At 49.9% G+C, this 22808-nt stretch overlaps 1 protein-coding gene across 5 annotated transcripts in view; it reads right to left on the bottom strand.

Annotated features, from left to right (window-relative positions):
• Dlgap4 (DLG associated protein 4) overlaps nt 1-22808 on the bottom strand; it is a 102682-nt gene continuing 79874 nt past the window's right edge. For 3 of the 5 annotated variants that reach the window (XM_090352287.1, XM_090352289.1, XM_090352291.1), the window contains 6 exons: nt 16675-17036; nt 13978-14066; nt 12990-13402; nt 4459-4550; nt 2538-2693; nt 1-1771 (listed from right to left, as the gene is read on the bottom strand). In XM_090352287.1, the coding sequence (XP_090208413.1) occupies nt 1553-1771; nt 2538-2693; nt 4459-4550; nt 12990-13402; nt 13978-14066; nt 16675-17036 (1331 nt within the window). In that variant the 3' untranslated portion in view covers nt 1-1552. Of the gene's footprint in view, nt 1772-2466; nt 2694-4458; nt 4551-12989; nt 13403-13977; nt 14067-14296; nt 14377-16674; nt 17037-22808 lie in introns of all 5 variants that reach the window. The other 2 variants (XM_090352288.1, XM_090352290.1) reach the window with 2 other exon arrangements.

Raw genomic sequence — 22808 nt, 5'->3', positions numbered from 1 at the left:
TACACGTTACCGCATTTATTCTCACAACATGCCTGTGAGGTAGGGAGGGGCAGGGACTGTCCCCATTTTACAGAGGAGGAAGTTGAGGCACACAGAGGTCAAGTGACTTGCCCAAGGTCACAGACGGCCAAGCTGGAATGGGGCCCCAGAGCAGGCCCCTGCTTCACCTGGGGGCCCTGCAGCATGCGCCTGACAAGATGTCCCTATGCCCTGGAGGGGTGGGCACAGCACAGAGCAGCGCCCAGTTTGCTAAGTGCTCTGCTGGGTGCAGCCAGCCCCAGCCAGGCCCCCTCCCCACCCCACCCTGCAGGCCCTGCCTTCAGCTCAGGGCTTAGGGTGCCCTGGAGTGGGGGTGGGGGCGGGGAGAGGAGGAGGAGGACGGGGGAGGGGGTGGGGTGGGGGTGGGGGAATTCAACGGAACAGAAAACTTAGATTGGGCCAAGGGGGCCCGAGGAAGGGGAGTGGGAGTCAAAAGAAAAAAAAAAAAAAAGGGGTTGCTTACACACGAGGGATATATTTTTACACACACTTGTACACACACCTAGATATAGTACATGTAAAAATATATGCTATTCACACCCTCGCCTCCTGCCAGGTGCCCCGAGAGCTGGTGGTGGCGGTGCTGTGGCATGGTGACAGACGGGCGTTTGTGAAATATACACTCTAGGGTCTATGTACATATGTACACATACGTACAGACACTGCCGCCCGCCCGGGGCTGCACGCAAGGCACCCGCCCCCAGCCGCCAGAGTCCTGCATTCCCCTCTGCTGAAGGAGGGGCTGGAGAGAAGAAAAAGGCCGAGAGTCGGAGTGCTCTCACTTCCCCATGGACCGCAACGTTCCTCGTCTGGTGAGAGGAGCGGCAGACCTGCCCTGTCCCTGCCCCTGGCTGGAGGCCGAAGAAGGAGGCGTCTGTGGGGTGCACTGGAGGCCGAGAGCGGAGGCTGTGTGTGTGTGAGCACTTGGTGGGATCAGGGAGGGGAGGGGAGGATGCGTGTCCATCTGTCTGTCCTCTGGATCCTCCACCCCACAGGGCTGGGAACCAGAAAGCCGCTGGCCATGCTGGTGACCCCTGTGTGAGCTCTGAAGGGAAAAGAAAAAGGTGAGAACACAAACTGCAGGGCGGGGGCCGCTGGGCGGGGGCGTGGCAGGGGCCCGGGGCTGCCCTTGGACATCGGCGTCTTGTAAACACGCGGGTTCAAGTCTCCTTGGACAGAACAAGTAAAAAGACCGCCTGTGCCTGTGGAGGCTGGGCCGGGAGCTGCCGAAGTCCAGCTGTCTGGTCCGCCGGGCCAGCCAGAGGGAGAAGAAGGTTTTCGCTTTGTGGTTTGGGTGGACGTTTTTCTGTGTGTGAAGTCTCCAGAACCTAAAGCTGGGCGGGACCCAAGAAAGCCAAATTGTGAGCCCTTGAACGCGTCAGTGTGAAAGTTGGCTCAGGGTCTCTAGAGAGAACCAGCACACGAAAGGCTGAGAAAATTCCGTTCCATTCGCATTCCGTTTTTTTGTTTGTTTTTAATGATTTTAAATTGCTTTGCTTCCTCCTTCCGGGTCTCAGAGCCTGGTCTGGGCCTCGGGGACATAGATCTCGATGCTGTCCGCGCTCTCTGTGGCCGAGTTCTGTCGCACAGACGCCGCCCGCTTGGCTGCCAGGAGTCTCTTGCGGGCCTCCTGCCGCTGCTTGTCCCCGGCGTCTGAGGCCTTGTCACGGCTCATGGCCGGCTTGGACTTGGCTGGCTTCTTTGGGACTGGAGGGGGTGGCTTCTTCTCTTCCTTTAGGAGACAGTGAAGAGGGGAGGGAAATAAAATAAAGGCGCCACGCTTCCCGTGGCACTACCCCTTGCTTCAGGCTGGCAGCCGGCGTCTCCCACCCTGCCTCCCCATACCCAGCACAAGCAACACGTGTGGGAGGCAGGAGGCCACAGAAGCAATGACGGTGGGCGGAGCGCAGGCACAGGGGTGGTAAGCAAGCTCAGAGCTCTAGAACATTCTAGAGGAGAGGATAGACAGATCCCAGTCCCCACCCCTGCCCCACCCACAGCGGTGGGAGCCTGCCAGACAGGTGACTTACATTTAGGGCTCTGCCTCCCTGGTCACACTTCACATGCTGTCTTATTGAGCCCAAAGGTGCCCCCAGTCCAACCCAAAGGGTCACTGGTGCCCCTGGTGTAGAGCCAGAGTCCGGGCCCTCAAGGCAGAGCCACAAGGAGGCCCAACTGGACCAGTACCCTGGCAGCGAAGCCCGTGGAGAAGGGGCCATGTTGCTGCCTCTATGAGTGCCCGTGGGCATGTCTCCTGTGCCCCCCCTCTTCTGGACATGCAGGGCAGGAGGGCATGCTTCCACGCAGCCTTCCACTACACAGCGAGTGGCATGCTGGACGAGTGCCAGGCAGAGACCCCGCACAGAGATGGACGTGAGCCCCAGCTCAAAGACGACACATGGAGAAGGGGAGCCAAGCAGCACTGACCGATGTGGGCAGCGTTATTGCCGACCAGGAATTTGTCCCTGGACTTCCCCTCCGCACTGCTCCATGCTCACCTTCCTCTTCTCCGGGGGCTCCACCAGCTGCCAGCTGTTGGCCTTGAGGTGATAGAGTTCATCGAACTTCATGCTGATGTCTTCGATGGACAGCTGAAGCAGGTCCCAGAACCCTGCCAGGTCCTGGGCTGTTGGACGTGGGTTGGCATCAGGGTTCTGTGGGGCACAGGGGGATCAGTGGGGCCAAGACACAAGCTAGACTCACGCCTGCCTGGTGCATGGGACCCAATCCTGCTGGCACTGGATTGGGACTCTCTTTTCTTGGGTGCTGGTCCTGCAGCATGAACTCTCCAGTGCTGACCCTGAGCTTTTTTTTTTTTTTTTTTTTTTGCCAGTCCTGGGCTTGAGCTCAGGGCCTGAACACTGTCCTTGGACATTCTCAAGGTTAGAGCTCTACCACTTGAGCCTCAGCACCACTTCCGGCTTTTTTCTATGCATGTGGTACTGAGGAACCAAACCCGGGTCTTCATGCATGCTAGGCAAGCACTTTAACTACTAGGCCAAACTCCTGGCCCTTGACCCTGAGCTTTTATGCTCAAGGATAATGCTCTACTATTTGAGCCACAGCTCCACTTCCAGCTTTTTGATGGTTAATTGGAGATAAGGGTCTCCTGAGCTTTTGTGCCTGGGCTGGCTTTGAACTGTGATCCTTAGATCTTAGCTTTCTTAAGTAGCTAGGATTATAGGCATGAGCCACTGGTGTCTGGTTGAATTAGGACTCTTGAGACCTAGTCCTATTCTTTTTTCCTGCCAACACACGGACTTGAACTCAGGACCCTTGCTTATGGCTGACCCTCTACCACTTGAGCCACACCTTCACTTTCGAGTTTTTGTTGACTAACTGGGCTTGCCCTATACCTTGATTCTCAGATCTGAACCTCCTGGGCAGCTAGGATTATAGGTGTGAGCCACTGAGGCCTGGCTGAGGCCTGCTCTTTGGTCCCCAGCTCCAGGTCAGGATCTATGAGGCCGGGGAAGGGGGTGGGGGTGGGGGCAGGGTGTGGGGAGAGTAAAGCCAGTTCTTGTACACCCATGCAAGAGGTCATTGCCAGAGACATCAGCAGAGGGCTGGGGGAAAAACAAAAATGATTCCAGTCTCCACATATGCCAGGCAGGCATGCAGGGCTCTCATTTTACAGGGAGGAAGCATACTCTGGGCTGGGTCTTCCAGGATCTTCTGGGCCTATAGGTAGTGGAGGTGATCTGTTACTGTCCTCGCTCCAGGAACTCACAGTCCTGGCTGCCAAGGACTTGACTGCTTCTGGCCCTGGCAGAGAAGGAAGCCTGCTAACCCAGTGGTGGTATTACATTAGTTTTTATCTTGAGTGTCTTCTAGGACATAGACTATCTAAATAAGCCAGGACAAGCCCAGAGCACAAGTGGGATGCAAACCTATAATCCCAGCTACTTAGAAAGCAGAGATCAGGAAGCCCATGGTTCAAGATTAGCCCAGGGAAAAAAGTTAGCAAGACCCCCATCATCTCAACCAATAGAAAGGTTTCATGGCGTATACCTGTTATCCCAGTTACCTGGGAAATGAAGACATAATTATGGTTCCAGCTGGTCAAGGCCAATTAAAACCCAATGAAAAACCCCAAACCCAACAAGACCCTATTTGAAAATAATGCAAAAAAGTGGCTCTAGTGGTAAAATGCCTGCCTAACAAACACAAGACTGATTTCAAACCACAGTACTGTAAAAAACAAAGGCTGGCTTCACCTCTCATGGGGCTGTTTTACACCAAGCTCAAGACTCCATGTTGGGAGGGACTCAGCAGCTCTCTGGTGGGTCAGCACTGCTGCATTCCAGTATGTGGAGGAAGTGGCATTGCCCCATCTATGGAGGAGGTCTTACAGCTGCGAGTGGCCTCTGGTACACGCCCCACCAACTTGAGCCCTATATGGAGGAGCACTGTACTCACCAAGTTCTGCTCACAGAGGCCCCGGAACTGCTGGAATTTCTGGGACATCAGGAGCTGGGCGCTGCCCACAGCGCTGAGGACCTTTCCCAAGACTGGGCAAAAGAGGCAGAGAAAAAGCGGCTAAGCAGGGCACAGGGTTTTTTTTTTTGGGGGGGGCTGGGGGATATCGTGACCAGGTTTTCATTTTATTTACATATTGATCCACTCTTACTGGGAACAATACAGACATTCTAGGTACAAGTGGATATCACCTCTAGTTCCTAAAGACATTTTTTTTTTTTTTTGCCAGTCCTGGGCTTGAGCTCAGGGCCTGAGCACTGTCCTTGGACTTTCTCAAGGCTAGGACTCTACCACTTGAGCCTCAGCACCACTTCTGGCTTTTTTTTTTTTTTTTGCCAGTCCTGGGCTTGGGCTCAGGGCCTAAGCACTGTCCCTGGATTTTCTCAAGGCTAGGACTCTACCACTTGAGCCACAGCACCACTTCTGGCTTTTTGCTATGTATGTGGTACTGAGGAATCGAACCTGGGTATTCATGCATGCTAGGCAAGCACTCTACCACTAGCCCAAACTCGTGGCCCCCCCTAAAGACACTTTATGGTAATGAATTAGAAAACTGAGCTATAATAGAAACATTTTTCAGAAGAACAAAAGTGGAATAGAAGAAACGAAGATGTGGTGGTAGTGCCTGTCTGTATTATCAGCTCTTGGGAGGCTAAGGCAGGAGGATTTTGAGTTTGAGGCCAGTGTGGGCTACAAGTGAGATCCTGTCTCAAAAAACAAGTTAGACTTTAATAAACTACTCAGAAAAAGCTGATGTGGTGCTGTAGTTCAAGTAACAGAGTGCTAGCCTTGAGCAAAAGAAGCTCAGAGACAGAGACTGGGGAAAAAAAAGGGGGTGGGGGTGGGGGGTGGGGAGCCGGCACTAGTGGCTCACTTTTGTAATCCTACACTGGAAGCTGAGATCTATGGATTGTGGTTCAAAGCCAGCCTAGTCAGGAAAGTATGTGAGACTTTTATCTCCAACCACCAGAAAACTGAAAGTGGTACTATAGCTCAAAATGGTAGAGTGATGGCCTTGAGCTGAAGAGCTTAGGGATAGTGCCCAGGGACTAAGTTCAAGTCCAAGTTCAAAACTGATTGGGGGAAAAAGAAGGAGAAGAAGGAGAAGAAGGAGAAGGAGGAGAAGGAGGAGAAGGAGAAGGAGGAGGAGGAGGAGGAGGAGGGGGAGGGGGAGGAGGGGGAGGAGGAGGAGGAGGAGGAGAAAGTGGTAGTCTAACTCATTGAATAGAGTTTAGAGAGAAGGAATAAAACAGAACAAAAATTTATGGACTATATATATATAGGCCTTCTGAAACCAATGAATGATACTGAAATTGAATCCCTGTGAACAATTCAGTAGGAAAAATACAAGAAAAACCCATACTTACAGCCCAAAAGACTGACACTTTTTTCTTTTTCTTTTTTTTCTTTTGTTGTTAGGTTCTTGTCCTTGAGCTCATTAGCTTAAGGCTACTGCCCTACCCCTGAGCCATAGTGCCACTTCTGGTTCTCTAGTGGCTAATTGGAGATAAAAGTCTCATGGACTTCAGTGCCTGGGCTGGCTTTGAACCATGATCCTCAGATCTTAGCCTCCTGTATAGCTAGGACTATAGGTGTGAGCCACTGTGCCAGCAAGACGACACATTTTATGACATTAAAATGACAAATGTTTGTCCATTTATAAGATAAACAAAGTACGTCACAAACCAGAAGATATCTATATACATGAAACTCACAAAAGTTGCAAAATTCAGATACAGAAAGACCGATAAGAAAAGATAGTAAGAAAAAGGCAAGCCTAGGATGTGGCTCAAGGGTAGAGCGTTTGCCTGGCATGTGTGAGGTCCTGGGTTCAATCCCCAGTAGTACAAAGAAGGAAAAGAGAAGGAGATAGAGGAGAAAAAAATAAAACAAACTACATATACCTAATTAAAAAAAGACAAGCAAAGGGGCGCTGGGAGTGTGGCCTAATCGTAGGGTGCTTGCCTAGCACGCACAAAGGCCTGGGTTTGATTCTTTTGTATCACATACACAGAAAAAGCCGAAAGTGATTCTGTGGCTCAAGTGGTAGAGTACAGCCCCAGGACTGGCAAAAAAAAAAAAAAAAAGATATCAATAGCCACTCACAGTTGATGAAACAAACTTCTTTTTTTTTTATTTTTTTTTTATTTTTAATTTTTGGCCCCTTCTCGTTCTGGCCCCGCTCGCTCCGGCCCCGCTCGCTCCGGCCCGGCCCTGCTCCTGGCTTGCTCTGGCCCCGCTCGCTCCGGCCACCACTCGGTTGGGCTCTGTTCACTTCAGCTCAGCTCGCTTCTTTCGCTCTCTGTCGCCCGTCGCAGTCTCGTCTCTGCCACTTCCGGCTTGGTTGTGTATGTGGGAATCGAACCCGGGTCTTTGTGCATGCTAGGCAAGCACTTTAACCGCTAGGCCAAACTCCCGGGCCCGAAACAAACTTCTTTTCTTCTTCTTCTTCTTCTTCTTCTTCTTCTTCTTCTTCTTCTTCTTCTTCTTCTTCTTCTTCTTCTTCTTCTTTTTTTTTTTTGCCAGTCTTGGGGTTTGAACTCAGGGCCTTGAGCTCTGTCCTTGGACTTTTCTCAAGGCTAGAGCTCTACCACTTGGGCCACAGCACCACTTCCAGCTTTTTTCTATGTATGTGGTATCGAGGAATGGAACCCGGGTCTTTGCACATACTAAGCACTCTACTACTAGGCCAAACTCCCTGCCAACATAAATGTTTAATATGTGAAAAGATGTCCAATTTCATTAGCAAACAATGAAATACAAATTATCACCATTATTTTCTATCTATAGATTAGGAGAGAAAAATCTGTTATGTAGCAAGTATAAGCCAAGATATAGAACACTGGGTGCCTTCACACAGTGTGGAGGGGCTGGAACTTGACATAATCACTCTGGAGACCAGCTTGGCACCTGGGAAATCTGAATGTGTGTATCTTGTAATCTATATCCTTAGCCCAGGGGAAACAATTAGCTTGGTGCTATCCATGAGCTTCTTTTGCTCAGGGTTAGCACTCTACCATTTGAGCCATAGCACCATTTCTAGCCTTTTTATTTATTTAGTTAGTTTTATTATTTTTTATTTTATTATTATTTTTCCAGTCCTGGGCTTGAGTTCAGGGCCTGAGCACTGTCCTTGGACTTTTCTCAAGGCTACAGCTCTACCACTTGAGCCTCATCACCACTTCTGGCTTTTTTTTTTTTTCCTGTGTATGTGGTGTCAAGAATCGAACCCGGGTCTTCATGCATGCTAGGCAAGTACTCTACCACTAAGCCAAATTCCCGACCCCCATTTCTAGCTTTTTCTATGTATGTGGCACTGAGGAACTGAACCCAGGGCTTCATGTATGCTATGCAAGCACTCTACCACTAATTCACATTCTTAGCCCTAGCCATGAACTTTTTAAACTTGTATTTTTGTTTGAAGAACAAAGAAGGCTCACAGTTCCTGATTTTAAAACTGACTACAAAGCTATAGTAAATGTGACAGAATCACAGTGACAGAAGTGTACACGTATACACAGAATGTCATAGAACTGAAAGAAATTCTTACATTATAGTCATCTGATCTTTGACAAAGGAGATGTTTGAGTAAATAAAATATACATTCTGGCACACATGGAAGTTGCAAGGAGCATTAGAATTCTAAATGTGGCCTGGCGGTGGTTAGTGCTTATAATCCTAGCTACTCAGGAGGCTGAGATATGAGGATTGAGGTTCAAGGCCAGCCCAGGCACAAAGGGTAGGGCGGTAGCTGAAGAGCTCGGGGACAGCACCAGGCTGAGTTCAAGCCCCATGACCCACAAAAAAATATGATGCATCCAGTATGGCTTCAGAATAAGTAAAGCACACTGACAGCATTTTCAGAAGTGGTCAAGTCTCAGTTTCATAGAAAGGGAGGAAAGGTGTGCAGAGGCATTGGATAAATCAGCACAGTTCCACTAAGTCACACCACTCCTCCCACCCAGTTCCCAGGAGCTCAGGCTCTTGGAGCTGGCATTCCTCTCACTGCCCTAGATGGCAGCTCCTGATCTGTGCTCTTCAAATGCCTCCACCTGCCTGCCACCGCTCTCCAGGTGCTGCCTGTGGCCACCACACAAAAAAGTTATGCACCCACGGGGCACAGATCTCTTCCTTCTCACCTCCAAAGAACCCCCCCAGCACGGCTCACGGCTCCTTCTGCACACCACCACACCAATGTGCTTATACTGTTTACACTGGCTCTCGACCCCACCACCCTCCCATGACCCTCCCTCCCGCCCCTTCTCCATGCACTTGTCTACAGGCAATCTTAATTCTTGTCCCATTTTCTTTTCCCCTGCTCTCTGCCACTATCTTCCGTCCAATGGCTCTCTTCAGGGGCTCATGCTGGTGTTAAACCTATTGATAATTCCTATCACATTTCAGTTGTCTCAGTTATCTGGTAATGTTGCTTATGGTCATTACTTAAAATAAAATTAGACTCACTGTAGATTTTCTTTTTACTTAATGCATTGAAGATAGACATGTTACATCATGAATTTTATTTTCTTTATTTCCCTTTCCCCTCCCTCAGGAGGCTGCAATCAATCTAAGTATCACAGTTCAGAGCCAGTTTGGGCAGGAAAAAGTCCATGAGATCTCTTATCTCCAATTAACCACCAGAAAATTGGAAAAGGCATGGTGGCTTAAAATGGTAGAGCAATAAAGCCCAGGCCCTGAATTCAAGCCTCATGCAGGAAAAAAAAGTATGTAAAAGGATACTATTATGAAAACAAGCAGAAAACTCATAGGATGGAGGGAAGTATTTGCGAATGAAACATGAAAAGGGTCTAGTATCTAGAGTGAAAGAACAAGTGATCCAATTTAGAAGTGGGCCAAAAAGCTGAGAATGGTCCTGAGGGCTGAGATTACAGTCGAGGTGAGAGGATCACAAGTATGAGTTCTACACCAAGACAGTGCCCCAAAGAAACAATCAACCAGGAACTTGGCTGTTTCTCTAAAGATTACAAAGAAAATTCAACATAAAAGATACAAAATAGCCAGGAATTGCTAGCTTACTCTGAACACACACACACACACACACACACACACACACACACACACACACACGTTGGAAGGGGAGCTGTGGTTAAAGTGGTAAAGTGTTAACCTGAGTGAAAAAAAACCTCAGGGTCAATGCTCTAGCCTTGAGTTCAAGCCCCAGGCTCACAAGAAAAAAAAAAAAAGAAAAAGAAAAGAAAACAAACAAGTTTGGAAACAGTTGTGGTGGTTGCATAACACCAGAGTATAATTAACACCCCTGACTTCCCTGACTTACTTCAGTAAATGTCTTCGGGCAGGGTGCAGAGCCCTGATAACACTTTTCTAGCCAAGTGTGAGGCCCTGGGTTTCTCCCCAGCAAGGCCCCTCCAAACAACAGAACTAAAAAGGAAAATTTTATGTTATTCTGTTTTACTAGACCAAACAATGGAAAAAACATATATGGAAATATATGACCCGGCAATCTTACTCCTAAGTATATACTAAAAAAGCAGCAAAAACAGGTAGGAAAACAAAATCTTGTCTAAGATCAAGGCAACATTCCTCATGGAGACTTTTATTTTGTTATTCAAGAGTTTTGATTCTGAGGCTCAAGCGATCATTTCTGTAGCTCTGATATTACCACACATCAGCATATTATTTTATATATATATATATATATATTTTTTTTTTTTTTTTGCTAGTCCTGGGCCTTGAATTCAGGACCTGAGCACTATTCTTGGGCTTTCTCAAGGCTAGAGCTCTACCACTTGAACTACAGCACCATTTCTGGCTTTTTCTATGTATATATGGTACCAAGGAATTGAACCTAGGTCTTTGTGCATGCTAGGCAAGCATTCTATCACTAGGCCAAACTCCCTGCCCACTTTTGCTATTTTTTTAGTATTCGATTACACACACACACACACACACACACACACACACACACACACACACACACAGAGTTTGGGTACACTCAAAGTAAGTTAAGCTCCTTCTTCTCTCCCTCCCTGTCTCCCAGTCACCATGCTCCCTTCCCACCATCAGCTAGGCAAGTGTTCTACCACTGAGCTACACCTCCAGCTTTTATTTATTTATTTATTATTATTTTCTTTTTGTCAGTCATGGGACCTGAACTCTGGGCCTGGGCACTGTCCCTGAGCTCTTCAGCTCAAGGCTACTACCCTCCCCCTTGAGCCACAGCGCCACTTCTGGTTTTCTGGTGGTTAATTGGAGATAAGACTCTGGGACTTTCGTGCCTGGGCTGAACCACTATCCTCAGATCTCAGCTTCCTGAGTAGCTAGGATTACAGGTGTGAGCTTCCTGCTTTTATCTTCATTTTTCTTTTCTTTTTATTTCTTTTTTTTTTTAAGCATTTGAGATGAACTCAGGGCTTCCCCCTTGCCATGCAAGTGCAAGGCAGCAGATATCAACAAAGCCAGGTGGCCTATCACAGAAAAGGGCCAAGGTCAGCCCTTGGTAATGCAAGGGGCAATCTTAGGAGAACAGCTGGAGCGCAGGCCTCGAGAGCAGTCTGGCCAGGTGTGTGCAGATGATACTGAGGCAGGAAAACTATGAGAACACAAGAATTGATACATAATGATGACTAGCTTTATAAAGAAGAGACAGAACATAATTGTTGCAAAGAAATATAGAGGCAAATATCAAGACAGCTGACCACAGCTGACAGAGGGAAGCTCTTAGTGGAACAGTGGACGGGTGCCTCTCTGATCCCTCTGTTGGGGTTTGAACTTGGGGCCTTGCTTGCTCATATCTGATGCTTTATGACTTGACCCACCTCTCCCGCTTGGCTTTTAGTGTGAGCCAGTGGCACCTATCTCAGGTTTGATTTTTTTTTTTAAATGTAATTGTAAAAAGTTCTTAGGCCCATAACTCATAAAAGTCATTCATATACCAGTGGTATGACATCAAAGCTGGGAACTGGCCTAGAGCACAGTGAATACAGACTGGAAGTGCCCTGTGAGTCATCAAAGGGTGCTGTCCTCAGGCTACCCCACCAGGGAGGCACTGGGACAGGGACACACTGAACCTTTTGTGGAGGAGGAGACAACTAGGAAGCACACTGGGCCTTCCTGCCTGATCCCCCCCCCCGCCCCACTCCCTCTACTCCCTTTTAGCAGTGCTAAAACTAAACCCAGGAACTTCTGCATGCCAGGAAAACACTTTACTACTGACCCATGCCATTAGCCCATAGGCTTTCTAAAATAGTTTCCTTTGCTGAAATTGTAGATAAGGCATCTCAGAGAAAACCTTTAAAAGTCTCTTGAGGCTAGGAAACCAGGCCAAAGATTAATCATCCAATTTTTTTCTTGAGGGGAAATATCCCAAGATTTGTGGGCCTGTCAGAAAAATGACATTTTTGGAAGTGGAGCTGTGGCTCAAAGTGGTAGAGCACTAGCCTTCAGCAAAAATGTTTAGTGAGAGTGCACAGGCCCCGAGTTCAAGCTCCATGACTGACAACAAGAATAAACAAATAAAAAGAAAGCACTTTCAATTACAAACAAAAATAAAATGCATTCTTTTCTTTCTGGAAGGCCAGGAACCCAATAAGGGAATCACATAGGCAAGACTCCAGGCAACTTTTTCCAAGGAAGAAATTTACTGATTCTTTAGTGTTACATCCTATCTGAAAATAGGGTATTCCAGTAAAAGCTACTCTTTCTACTTGTGTCGACAGGTTTTTTGTGTGCAGTGCTGCAGCTTGAACCCACATTCTCATGTTCTTTACTGAATTAGTTTCTTAGGGATTTTTTTTTTAACTTTTTAAACTTAAATTTTTTTTTTTCCAGTCCTGGGCCTTGAACTCAGGGCCTGGGCACCATACTTGGGCTTTCTCAATGCTAGAGCTCTATCACTTGAGCCACAGCCCCATTTCTGGCTTTTTCTATGGATTGGATGTGGTACTGAGGAATTGAACCCTGGTATTCATGCATGCTACCACTCTACCACTAGGCTAAACTCCTGGCCCCCATTATTGTTTTTGAATCTGGCATGGTACTGACAGAACTGTAAGTAGAAAAGTAGAAACTTGTATGTTTGCATTTATAGCTCCTTCTTACTAAGGCCATCAGATTCCTGCTAGTGGCATTTGGGAAGCACTTGGCAAGCAGCTGTGGGAAGCGTAATTAGGGTAGCAACTCTGCCTGAGTCCAGGACTGTACCGAGCCTTTACACCGCAACCACTCAGTCCTCACCCCGTGTATGCAGTTAAGTTAGAGGAGAACAAGGAAACGGAGGCTCAAAGGCATGTCAGTAGTAAGGGAAACACTGTGGCCCAATCCCGGGTGGGCCACGCCTACTACCTACCCAGCAGGCATCTGGAAATCTCATCTAGAAAGAGATTTCGTTTAGGCATCTGTGGACAGCAGGAAGGAACAGAATGCTAATGAGAGGCGAGCTCCTTAGTCCTGGAAAAGAACCTGAGCCCCAGGGGTCACCTTGTAGCACCTACCTTCTTCAGAGAGGTTGTTCTCTTTGGTCTCCTTGTCCATCTGACAGCACCAGCCTTCAAGCCGTTCTGTTTCAGCCTGAAGCAGCTTCAGGAACCAGTAGCCATCTCGGCGACAGGCCCCAGGCTGTGCTGGCTCTGCTGGGGAGCTGGACGAGGTCTCGAGCCAGGGGTCGGGTGGGGGCAGCGAGGACGCCTCGAGGGCTGGGTCGCTGTTGTCTCCATAGGAGAGGTTGCGCTTGATCTGGGCAATCTTGGGAGCCTGCCGGGGGCCAGCATCGATGCTGATGGAGTTGGAGTGTGGGGTACAGTCCGGGAGGCTCCTTTCAGATGACTTACAGCTTGAGTCGTTGGCATCCTGGGTGTCAGAGTCAGTGTCCCGTCGGGAGGACATACTGTGAGAGGGGGCGCTGCTTCTGTTGGGTTGGGGGTAGTGGGGTGGGGGACAGAAAGGAGAGAGTCACCAAGACAGCCAGAGACCAGAGGCCACCTGACCCGGACACACGGGAGACAGAGAAACGGATGCATCGTCTGCTCACCATGCGCCTGAAGCAGGTCCCACAGCCCCCATCTCATTCTCCGCTCAGCCCCTGCCCCATCCCACACACGCATACGGGCGCGGGCGCGCGCGCACACGCGCACACACACACACCACACCACACCACACACACACACATACAAAAGGACAAGGTCATAAGGTTGTCTGTTTACTGCAGTGGGGCCAGAAAGACCACCAACATCACAGAGTAGCTAGGGCCCTGTCCCAGCCCAGCCTCGGCCCCGCACGCTGACTAGTCTCACAGAGTCAATGCTCATGTGTCCACCCACAGCCCCCCTGCCCGGCCTCCCATGCCCGGGCCACCGCCCGCACCCAAACCCAGCTTGGTTATTAGAAATCCAGCAAGGAGCAGTGGGTTAGGAGAGTAGGAGAGGTGAGGGCGGAGGGAGGGGAAGAGAGGGGAGAAGCAGCCACCACCTCTGTCCGACTTACCGCCAGTCGTCCTCTACCTGAACCCCGATGGACTGGAATTTGGTAGCGGGACTGGGCTCCTCTTTTGGCACTGGCTGAATGCAGTCAACCTTATTGAAGGACAATGACAGCAACGGCACGGAGACAAAGACAAAAATAAAAAACAAACACCACACTTGCTGCTGAAATTCACATTAGTGGGACGACGCAAACAGACACATGGACAGACGGACACGAGGCATGCAGACATTGCACACGGGCCCCAGGTGGGCCAGGTGAAGCCGGGCACTGCTCATTCGCGCGGAGGCAGGAAGGGGTGGGGATGACTGGCTTTCCCTACTCTGAGGAGGGGGCCATCACATCGATCGCTTTGGGTCCGTTGTCCTCCGAGAGGTGGGAACCGTTCCTTCTAGTCCTCTCCTTTACACGCATCAGAGAGAAGAAAAAAAAAGGACGACGGAAGAGAAAGAGAACACACACACACAAAGCCACAGCCGTTATCTGGTGTAGTTGGAGCTAGGGCTCTCTTGAGGCACAGATCACTCCCCCAACCCCGGGGCTGAAGCCTGGAAGGGCTGCTGGAGATGCGTAAACTAAGACACATGGTTTGGGGATAAGAGCTTCTGCCAAACCAAAGTCCATGGATGCTACGGTACCATGCTGAGGCCTCCATCACACAGCCTTTAGCACTGTGTGGTCCTGAAGGCTGAGCCAATGCAAACTAACGTTCCTTTCTTTTTCTTTCTCTCTCCTTTTTCCCAGTCCTTGGGCTTTCTTGAGGCCAGAGCTCTACCACTTGAGCCACAGCACCACTTCTGGCTTTTTTCTATGTATGTGGTACTGAGGAATCAAACCGATGTCTTCATGCATGCTAGGCAAGCACTCTTACCACTAGGCCAAACTTCCAGCCTCTCTTTCTTGTTTTGCACTTGTACTTAACTAGGTAGGTGCTCCATTACTTGAGCCACATTCTCAAGCCCTCAGAAGAGGGAGAAAGGGTACCAGCCATATCTGTCTTTTCCAGGACACAGGTGCCTGGTCAGGAAGCAACCAGGCTGACCCTTCCATCATGGGTCAAGGATAGGGAGACTCCACATCTGACCTGGTTCTGGAGGCATTAAAGAGTAGAATGAGGGCTCAGGAAGGTTCATTCCTACACATGGGGGCTCCTGTATATTATGGATGGAAGCTGGGGCCAGGAAAGCTTCTAGGGGCAGCATCTTGTGAAGTACACATCACCCTCTCAACTGGGCTGCAAGCATGGGACTGGGAAAAAGGGGATCAAGAGAAAAGGATGCTCGTGTTGGGCCAGGCGCTGGCATTGTGCCCCAGTGCATGCTGGGGGAAAGGATTAAGGGTAGTCTCAGCTCCTGATTTTAGGCCTTCGGTGGTTTGGCCAGAGAGGTCCATACAAAAACTTGGGTGATCAGAACACTGGGCTCTTTTCTTCTTTAGTGACTTCAGAACTCCCACCTGGAGAAGCTGTGCATGGGCAGGGACTGGTCCCTTATGAAGAAGCCCAGCAGAATACAGACCGGAAAGTCTCCTAGCCAACTTCTTTCCTGCCCACCTGAGCTGCCTTAGGGAAACACACCTAAGTGTGGGTAAGGAATTCCTCAGTGAGGAATTCCTGTTCCATTCAGTGCTCTTTGTGGTCCCATGCTCTGTCTGCATTCTAATGCTTTGTCCATGTGGCTACATTCACTTGCTTAGTAGTGTCTGGGGAAATCAAGATCCCTGTGGCCTGGAGCCACAATGTTTGCCACTATGTCCCCATGGAAACTCCCACGGCATTTGAAAGGGTTCCACCTCCCAGAGTCCTCTCCACACTGTAGCCAGCCCTCCCTCATGCTTCGAGTGTGTTCTACTTTTGTTGGAAGGCCCAGTAGACAGGGAGAGACCTTTTGATCTCTGTTCAGAGCATCTCTGAAACAGAAGGCAGGGCCCTCATTTGCCCTGCTCAGCTGATGGGAAGCAGTGCATGGTATGGAGAGCAGGTGGTGCCATGAGGCAGTGGAGGGGAAGCTGGAACACCGCCCTGCTGGGAGCCACGGATAGGTGTATCCAGTATGGTTGACTTGTGGAAGAGTTTTCTGGTTTGGGCCACATGAAGAACCATCTGCCAGGACATTTTCCCATGGCAGTAGGCTCTCACTTCTCCATCTGACATGGGTCTGGTGCCTCAAGCTACCTACCTGTTCCCAAGGCCCGAAAGGGCTCAGGGCAAAGCTCCCCTTGAGCAACCCCCATGGCTCAAGGGCCTGGGTCCTGGGCCCCTGGCCCATCGGCGTCTATGCTCCACGTTGCTCCCACTGCCAAGCGGGACTATGGTTTCCGCACCCGAGCTGACCTTGGATTAGAGAACCGTTAGGCCAGTCCCACCTCTCAAGGGTCGGCTGGCAGGGAAGAGGGTGAAGTGGACAGACAGACAGTAGACAGCACAGTGGACAGGAGATGGCTGGCTGAGTGTAACTAAATTCATGGGACAACCCACTGGTGGAGGAACACAGCCCCACAACTGCAGACTGCAGCATGGCAGGACAGGGAGAAAGAGTAACTAGGGTGGAATTTGGTATGGCCCCTTAGGGCTGACCCCCCCCCCCGAATAGACGGACAAACCACCTTTCCCAGGAGACCTAGTGGGCCTCCACGAGATGTAATTACACACAGAGAGGTGCATGGAGTGAACCGAGGACACAGTACAAAAGGGGCCCCTACTTGTATTCCTATTGATGACAGTTTTCTTTTAGGGATGGTCTCGCAGTGGGACTCAGAGCTGGTCAGTGTTCCCTGTTCACTCTTCAGAGTCGCATGTTTTGGGGGTGGCTCTGGGGCTTCAGGGGCTGAGGCGACTCCGCCCCGCGTCACACTGGGCGGTCGGGTGCTGCTGTCCAAGCTATCTGATGAGTTGCTCAGGCCGGACTGGCTCGTCACCTCACTCTTGTGGTCTTGACTGTCCAGGTAGGTGTCCTGGGCAGACTCAGTGCTGCTCTGGACTGTGACTGAGATGAACGGCTTTGAAGTGGTTCGTGGAGGGACCGGTGGTGGGGTCTTCTTATATGCCACGAGGCATGACGAGCCTACAGGTGGGTGAGAGGAGGCCAGGGGAGAAGGTGAAGGCTCCAATGCTCTTATCCCCTCCCTACCCCAGGCCGAGTGCCTGCCTGCCCTGGCCTCAGTCATTCCCTCGGGTAGGACTTCTAGTCACACACAGCCACAACCAAGGCAGAAACACAAGCCCAGCCCACTCCATGCAAGACCAAGTCCAGTGGAGACAGAACATGAGCCAGAGTCCCTCCACCTCATCCACACCCAAAGGCCCAAAGGCCTAATCCAGTGAGTGTGGGTTAGACAGCTGGGTGCGTGCTACCACAAGGCTGTGAGGAGCCTAAGTGATGTTAGGAAGGGGTGGTGACAACAGAGCAGAACTCAGATCAGCTAAGCAGCAGCTAACCTTGCTTTCCTCAAGGTCAGCAAGACCCACTGCTCTGCTAACCTGTACGCTTTTTTTCTTTTGGTGGGTCATGGGGCTTGAACTTGGCCTGGGTGCTGCCCCTGAACTCTTCAGCTCAAGGCTACTGCCCTACCCTTTTGTGCCTGGGCTGGCTTTGAACTTTGATCCTCAGATCTCAGCCTCCTGAGTAGCTAGGATTACAGGCATAGCCACTGTGTCAGCTCCAGGATGCCACATTCTCCAAGGCTTCAGTAGATTCCTCCCACCTTGCCCTTCCCACCCATCTACTGCTCCTCATGTGAAAACCTGTGCTCTTGTCTGCTGCCACCAAGACTCCTCCATGTCTAGTTCCCATAATGAGAAGTGCCCTCTTTCCTGGGAGGATCCTCAAAAATCTCTATCCCAATCCTGGAGGCAGAAGCCAGGGACGCCTTGCTTCAAGGGCTACCCATGCTGGAGATGGGGCTAGCCCAAGGACAACTCACAAAACAAGGCTCACTGTCCATTGGACTGGGCAAGAAACAACAGAGTCCTCCACCTGCCAGTCTGAGGCAGTGTGGCCCCAAGCTATCAGAATGGCTTCAAACTCTAGCAAAGGTGAGGAGAGTTTGAATGACACAACCACCCTGGAAAACAGACTGTTATCTTCTTATAGAACTTCATGTCCAATCCCATACAACTCGGCAACTGTACACAGGTATCTATCCTACTGGGGGAAGGAACAGGAGTATCCAGAGCAGATCTGTGTGTCATAGTTGGAAGACTGACAACAGCGGACAAGTGATTAGATGGACTGTGGTGCATCTGCACCACGGAGTACTGCTCAGCAGTGAGAAGGAATGAACTACGTACGGATGCATGCACGCAGCAACTGGGATGAATTATGACCGAAGTTATGCTGAGTGTAAAAGAAATTTCTGGAAGTTCCATATTGTTTGATTCTATTTTTACAACATTCTTGAGATGACCTAATTTTACAGAACAGTTGCCAGACCTGGGGACACTTGAGAGAGAAGAGAATGGGCGGGACAAGAGGGAAGGAGGTATGGTCATAGAAAGGAAGAAGCTTGGGTGCTGGTGACTCACACCTATAATCATAGCCACTCAGGAGGCTGAGGTCTGAGGATCATGGTTTGAAGCCATCTGGGTCAGAAAAGTCTCCAAGATACGTTTTTTTGAGGGGGGCTGGTACTGGGGCTTGAACTCAGAGCCTGGGCATTGTCCCTGAGTTATTTTGCTCAAGGCTAGTGCTCCACCACTTTGGGCCACAGCTCCACTTCCTGTTTTCTGGTGGTGTTGGAGCCCCCACACCAGCTTCCAGCACACAAAACTGACTCACCAGGATTTCAGGAAGGGATGTGTTTGGCCTAAAGTCTGAAAGGAAGCAGGTTTCAGTAAAGGGGTCTGAGTTCAATCAGAACTGTGAAGCCAGCACCAGTCTGCTCAGAATGTTTTAGGGGTGGAATTGCCCCCTTAAGTGGTGGTGAGGGGGCAGTGTGAGGGAGTCAGCTGGGCTGAGGTGGGGACTGCAGTGGGGGGTCTGTGTGTCTATGTGTGGGGTGGAGCTGTCACAGGCTATGAGGAGTTAGTATGTGTATAGCTGCTGCCAGGCTATGGCAGGGAAGGGGCAGAGTTCTCTTCCTCTCATGGTGGCTGGGGTTCAGGGTCAGGCCGAAGCAGGCAGAGGCCTCATCTTCAGTGGAGGCAGCCTGTCATCAGTGGGAAAGTGAACAGAAGGGCCAGAGGTGATAAAAAGGGAAGTAAACTTATCTTAGATTGTCTGTCTTCTAGGGTGTAGGTCACAGCCAGTAAGTAGTGTGACTAATAGAGGGTTTGGGGGCCTTTAGGCTCCCTAGGAGGCATGTACCCCTCTTTCTGAGCCCTAACCCTGGGCTAAGGATGGCCCCGGAACTCGTTCAAGAGTGCAGGAAATGCAGGCTAATACCTCACCATCTGGAGCACTGCCAGCCACTCACTCCAGCTCTCACGAGTTCTAAGTCACTTCCTCTGACAATCCCCCCCTCTGCACACCTCATCTCTTCTATCACCACGAACCTTTATCAGGACTGGGCACTTTTCTACTTGCTTTTTGCAGTCTACAGACTAGGGGCAGTCAGGGCCTACTGGACCATCATTATATATGTAGTGTGTGTGTGTGTGTGTGTGTACTGGACCATCATTACATATGTAGTGTGTGTGTGTGTGTGTGTGTGTGTATTTGTTAGTCATGGGGTTTGAACTCAGGACCTGAGCGATATCCCTGAGCTCTTCTGCTCAAAGCTAGTGCTCTACTACTTTGGGCCACAGCTCCACTTCCAGTTTTTTGGTGGTTAATTGGAGATGAGCTCATGGGGAATTTTCTACCAAGCTGGCTTCGAATTATGATCCTCAGATATCAGTCTCCTGAGTAGCAATGATTACAGGCATGAGCCACTGGCATTCAACCCTTTCTAGTCTTGATACAGGACTAAGCACAGAAGCCTATCAATAAATAATTGTTGAATGAAAAAAACAAACCTTGATATTGCTACCAAAAATCAAGATTATTTGGTTCCCAATATTTGTGCATCCAGGGCTCCTCCCTGGTCCCTGCCTTCCCTTCTGTTTTTTTTTTTTTGGTTGGTATGGGACTTGAACTCTGGGTCTGTGCATTGTTCCTGAGCTCTTCAGCTCAAGGCTACTGTCCTACCCCTTAAGCCACAGCGCCACTTCCAGTTTTATGATGGTTAATTGGAGATAAGAGTCTCATGGACTTTAGTGCCTGGGTTGGTCTTGAACTGTGATCCCCAGATCTCAGCCTCCTGAGTAACTAGGATTACAGCCCTGGCCTCTGCTTACCCTTCTCACCCTCACCCCAACATGTCCCCTTCCAGCTTCAGAATCCCAAATGCACCTGCTCTTGCTGGTAGCCTTCGCCTCCACCCCAGCTCTCCTTTCTCTAAGCATCAATTGTAGCACTCAGTGCTCGGGGCATGTTCCTGAGTGGGACCCCTGTGTGTTGACTGCCCAGGGGACATGTAGACATCAGAGAGATGCAGCCTGCATCCTCCAGGACTGTCTGGCATCTCCTCACCCTGGGAAATGTTCTATATGTCATAAATGGCAACACAGCATGTGGGTCTGACTTTGAACATGGTCTAGAAACTGTGGCTTTGTCTGGGTATGGGCACCCTGCCAGTGTGACTGTCTGCTCCAGCTTCTTCCCTCCCCCCAGAGATCTCAAAGGGAGACAATTGCTAAACCACAGCACAAAGAGCTACCTGTTCCCATGGGCTACATGCTTGCCCACCATCCAATTCTGCCATGCAAGTCTTTCCTGCCAAACTCAGACAGGCAGCAGTAAAACGACACAGCCTCTATTCTGCAGTCTGCCTCCAGTCCCGCCCCTAGTGCGCAAGTCCTTGATTCTTCCAAGTAGACACTCTTGTCCCTTTCTCTCATCATGTCCACTTTTGGCTCCAAGGTTTCATCCAAAGTATATAAGATGGACAAAGAGAGCTTCTGACACTTAGGAGTAGCTGTGTCCCCCAAGGGATTATGAGAGTACAGCAGCCCCACAAAGCTGGTTCCATAAGTGTCTTGAGACTGGTCTGGCTCTCACGGGTGCTGGTTCCTGGGCCTGAGCTTGGCAGTGGGAAGAGAAGGGCTCTAGATACCTGAAGAGGAGCAGATGCCATGACCGTCAACAGTGAGGGAGCCAGGGAAGCGGGCCTTATGGAGAAGGCAGGGGGCAGGGGCCCACTCCAGGATCCACAGGAGTGGCAGGGCTGCCTCAGACAAAAGCCAGATTCCTTCATTTACTTTGCTGGTCTTGACTGGCTTGGGAAAGGCCCTGTAAGGACTCATTCCCTCTCCTATCCAAAAATAAGAGAGCTGCCAAACATACAGCTAAGTCAGGAGTGTGCTATGATGGGACCAATTCACAAGCCCCATTCCCGTCTCCTTCCCTCTGCCTCCACCCCAAGCAGAGGAAGTTGTAGAAGAAGTCCAAGCAGCTAGGCCAGCATCAGGAACAATGTCCTCTAAGAAGCCTGCTGACAGCCCCTCTGCTGTGGGCGCTGCACCACCTCCCTTGATGTACCTCAAGAGTCAGCAGCACTGGACAGGCAGCACCTCTCCTGCCAACAGCCTCCAAGACCTTCTGGGGACCCACAGTCCCTCCCATAGCCAGGCGCTTCCCAGCTTCCTCTCCCAGTATACAGCCCCCTCCCCCCAGACCATCTACACCTGCTTCCTGGCCTCCAACTCTTGTCCAGCTGCCTTCCTATCACCAAGGAACTCATATCACTGCTTAGATGTCATAACCTTCCACTGCCACAACCCACTCAGTACACTTAGAATAGCAAATTTCATTTGCCTGTGGCACCAGTGTTCACAGATGCCACAGGTTACAAAAGTGTCACAATGAAGACAGAGCTGCAGGGAAAGATGCAGTCCTGCTGGGAATAATGAGGATAACAGCTGACCCTACGGACTGGGGCCAGGCCCACGGAAGGGCTTGGCGGACAGCTGATCCTCATTATTCCCAGATTCTGTACTGCAGAATCACTTGTTTACTTATAACCACAAACGCACCCTCAAGGGGCTTTCGTGGTCACTCAAACATGTGGGCCTCATGCACACATTTGTAGCTGAGGCACATCAAGGTGACACTCTGTCTTCTCATTTCAGCTCTCACACAATAAGCAAGTGTTCATCTCATGGTCTATTTGGTGCTATGCTTCTATGGTCTTGTTGATGATCTGTTAAAAGTGGGTCCAAGTGTATAAATATGTCTAAGGGCATATGTCATGGGGGAAAAATATAATGTGCGTTAGATATGCTGTGTTCAGGACTGAACCACAGAACTGTTGACCCGGAGCTCAATGTTAATGAACTGATATTATATTAAATAAATCTTGGGCTTGGAGTGTGGCCTAGCAGTAGACTTTTTGCCTAGCATGCAAGAAGCCCTGTGTTCCATTCCTTGGTACCAAATATGCAGAAAAAGCCAGTAGTGGAGCTTTAGCCTTGAAAAAGCTCCAGGACAGAGCCCAGGCCCTGAGTTCAAGCGCCAGGACTGGCAAGAAAGGAAGGAAGGAAGGAAGGAAGGAAGGAAGGAAGGAAGGAAGGAAGGAAGGAAGGAAGGAACGAACGAGCTTATGCTGGGCACTGAGGCTCACACTTGTAATCCTAACTACTCAGGAGCCTGAGATCTGAAGATCATGGTTTGAAGCCAGCTCGAGCAGGAAAGCCTGTGAGACTTGTATCTCCAATGAATCAACAAAAAGTGGAGGTGTAGCTTCAAGTGGTCGAGTGATAGCTTTGAGCACAAAAGCTCAGGGATGGTACCCTATGTTTAAGCCTCATAACTGACAAAAAAACTCTCAAAAAACCTATGGTGGAGAATGGAGGTAAC

The sequence above is a fragment of the Megascapheus bottae genome, chromosome 18 (assembly GCF_031878675.1).
Source record: "Megascapheus bottae isolate mThoBot1 chromosome 18, mThoBot2.hap1, whole genome shotgun sequence".
In the NCBI taxonomy this organism is placed as follows: domain Eukaryota; kingdom Metazoa; phylum Chordata; class Mammalia; order Rodentia; family Geomyidae; genus Megascapheus; species Megascapheus bottae.
The sequence above is the reverse complement of the archived record's forward strand: the minus strand, read 5'-3'. Positions and strand labels throughout refer to the sequence as shown.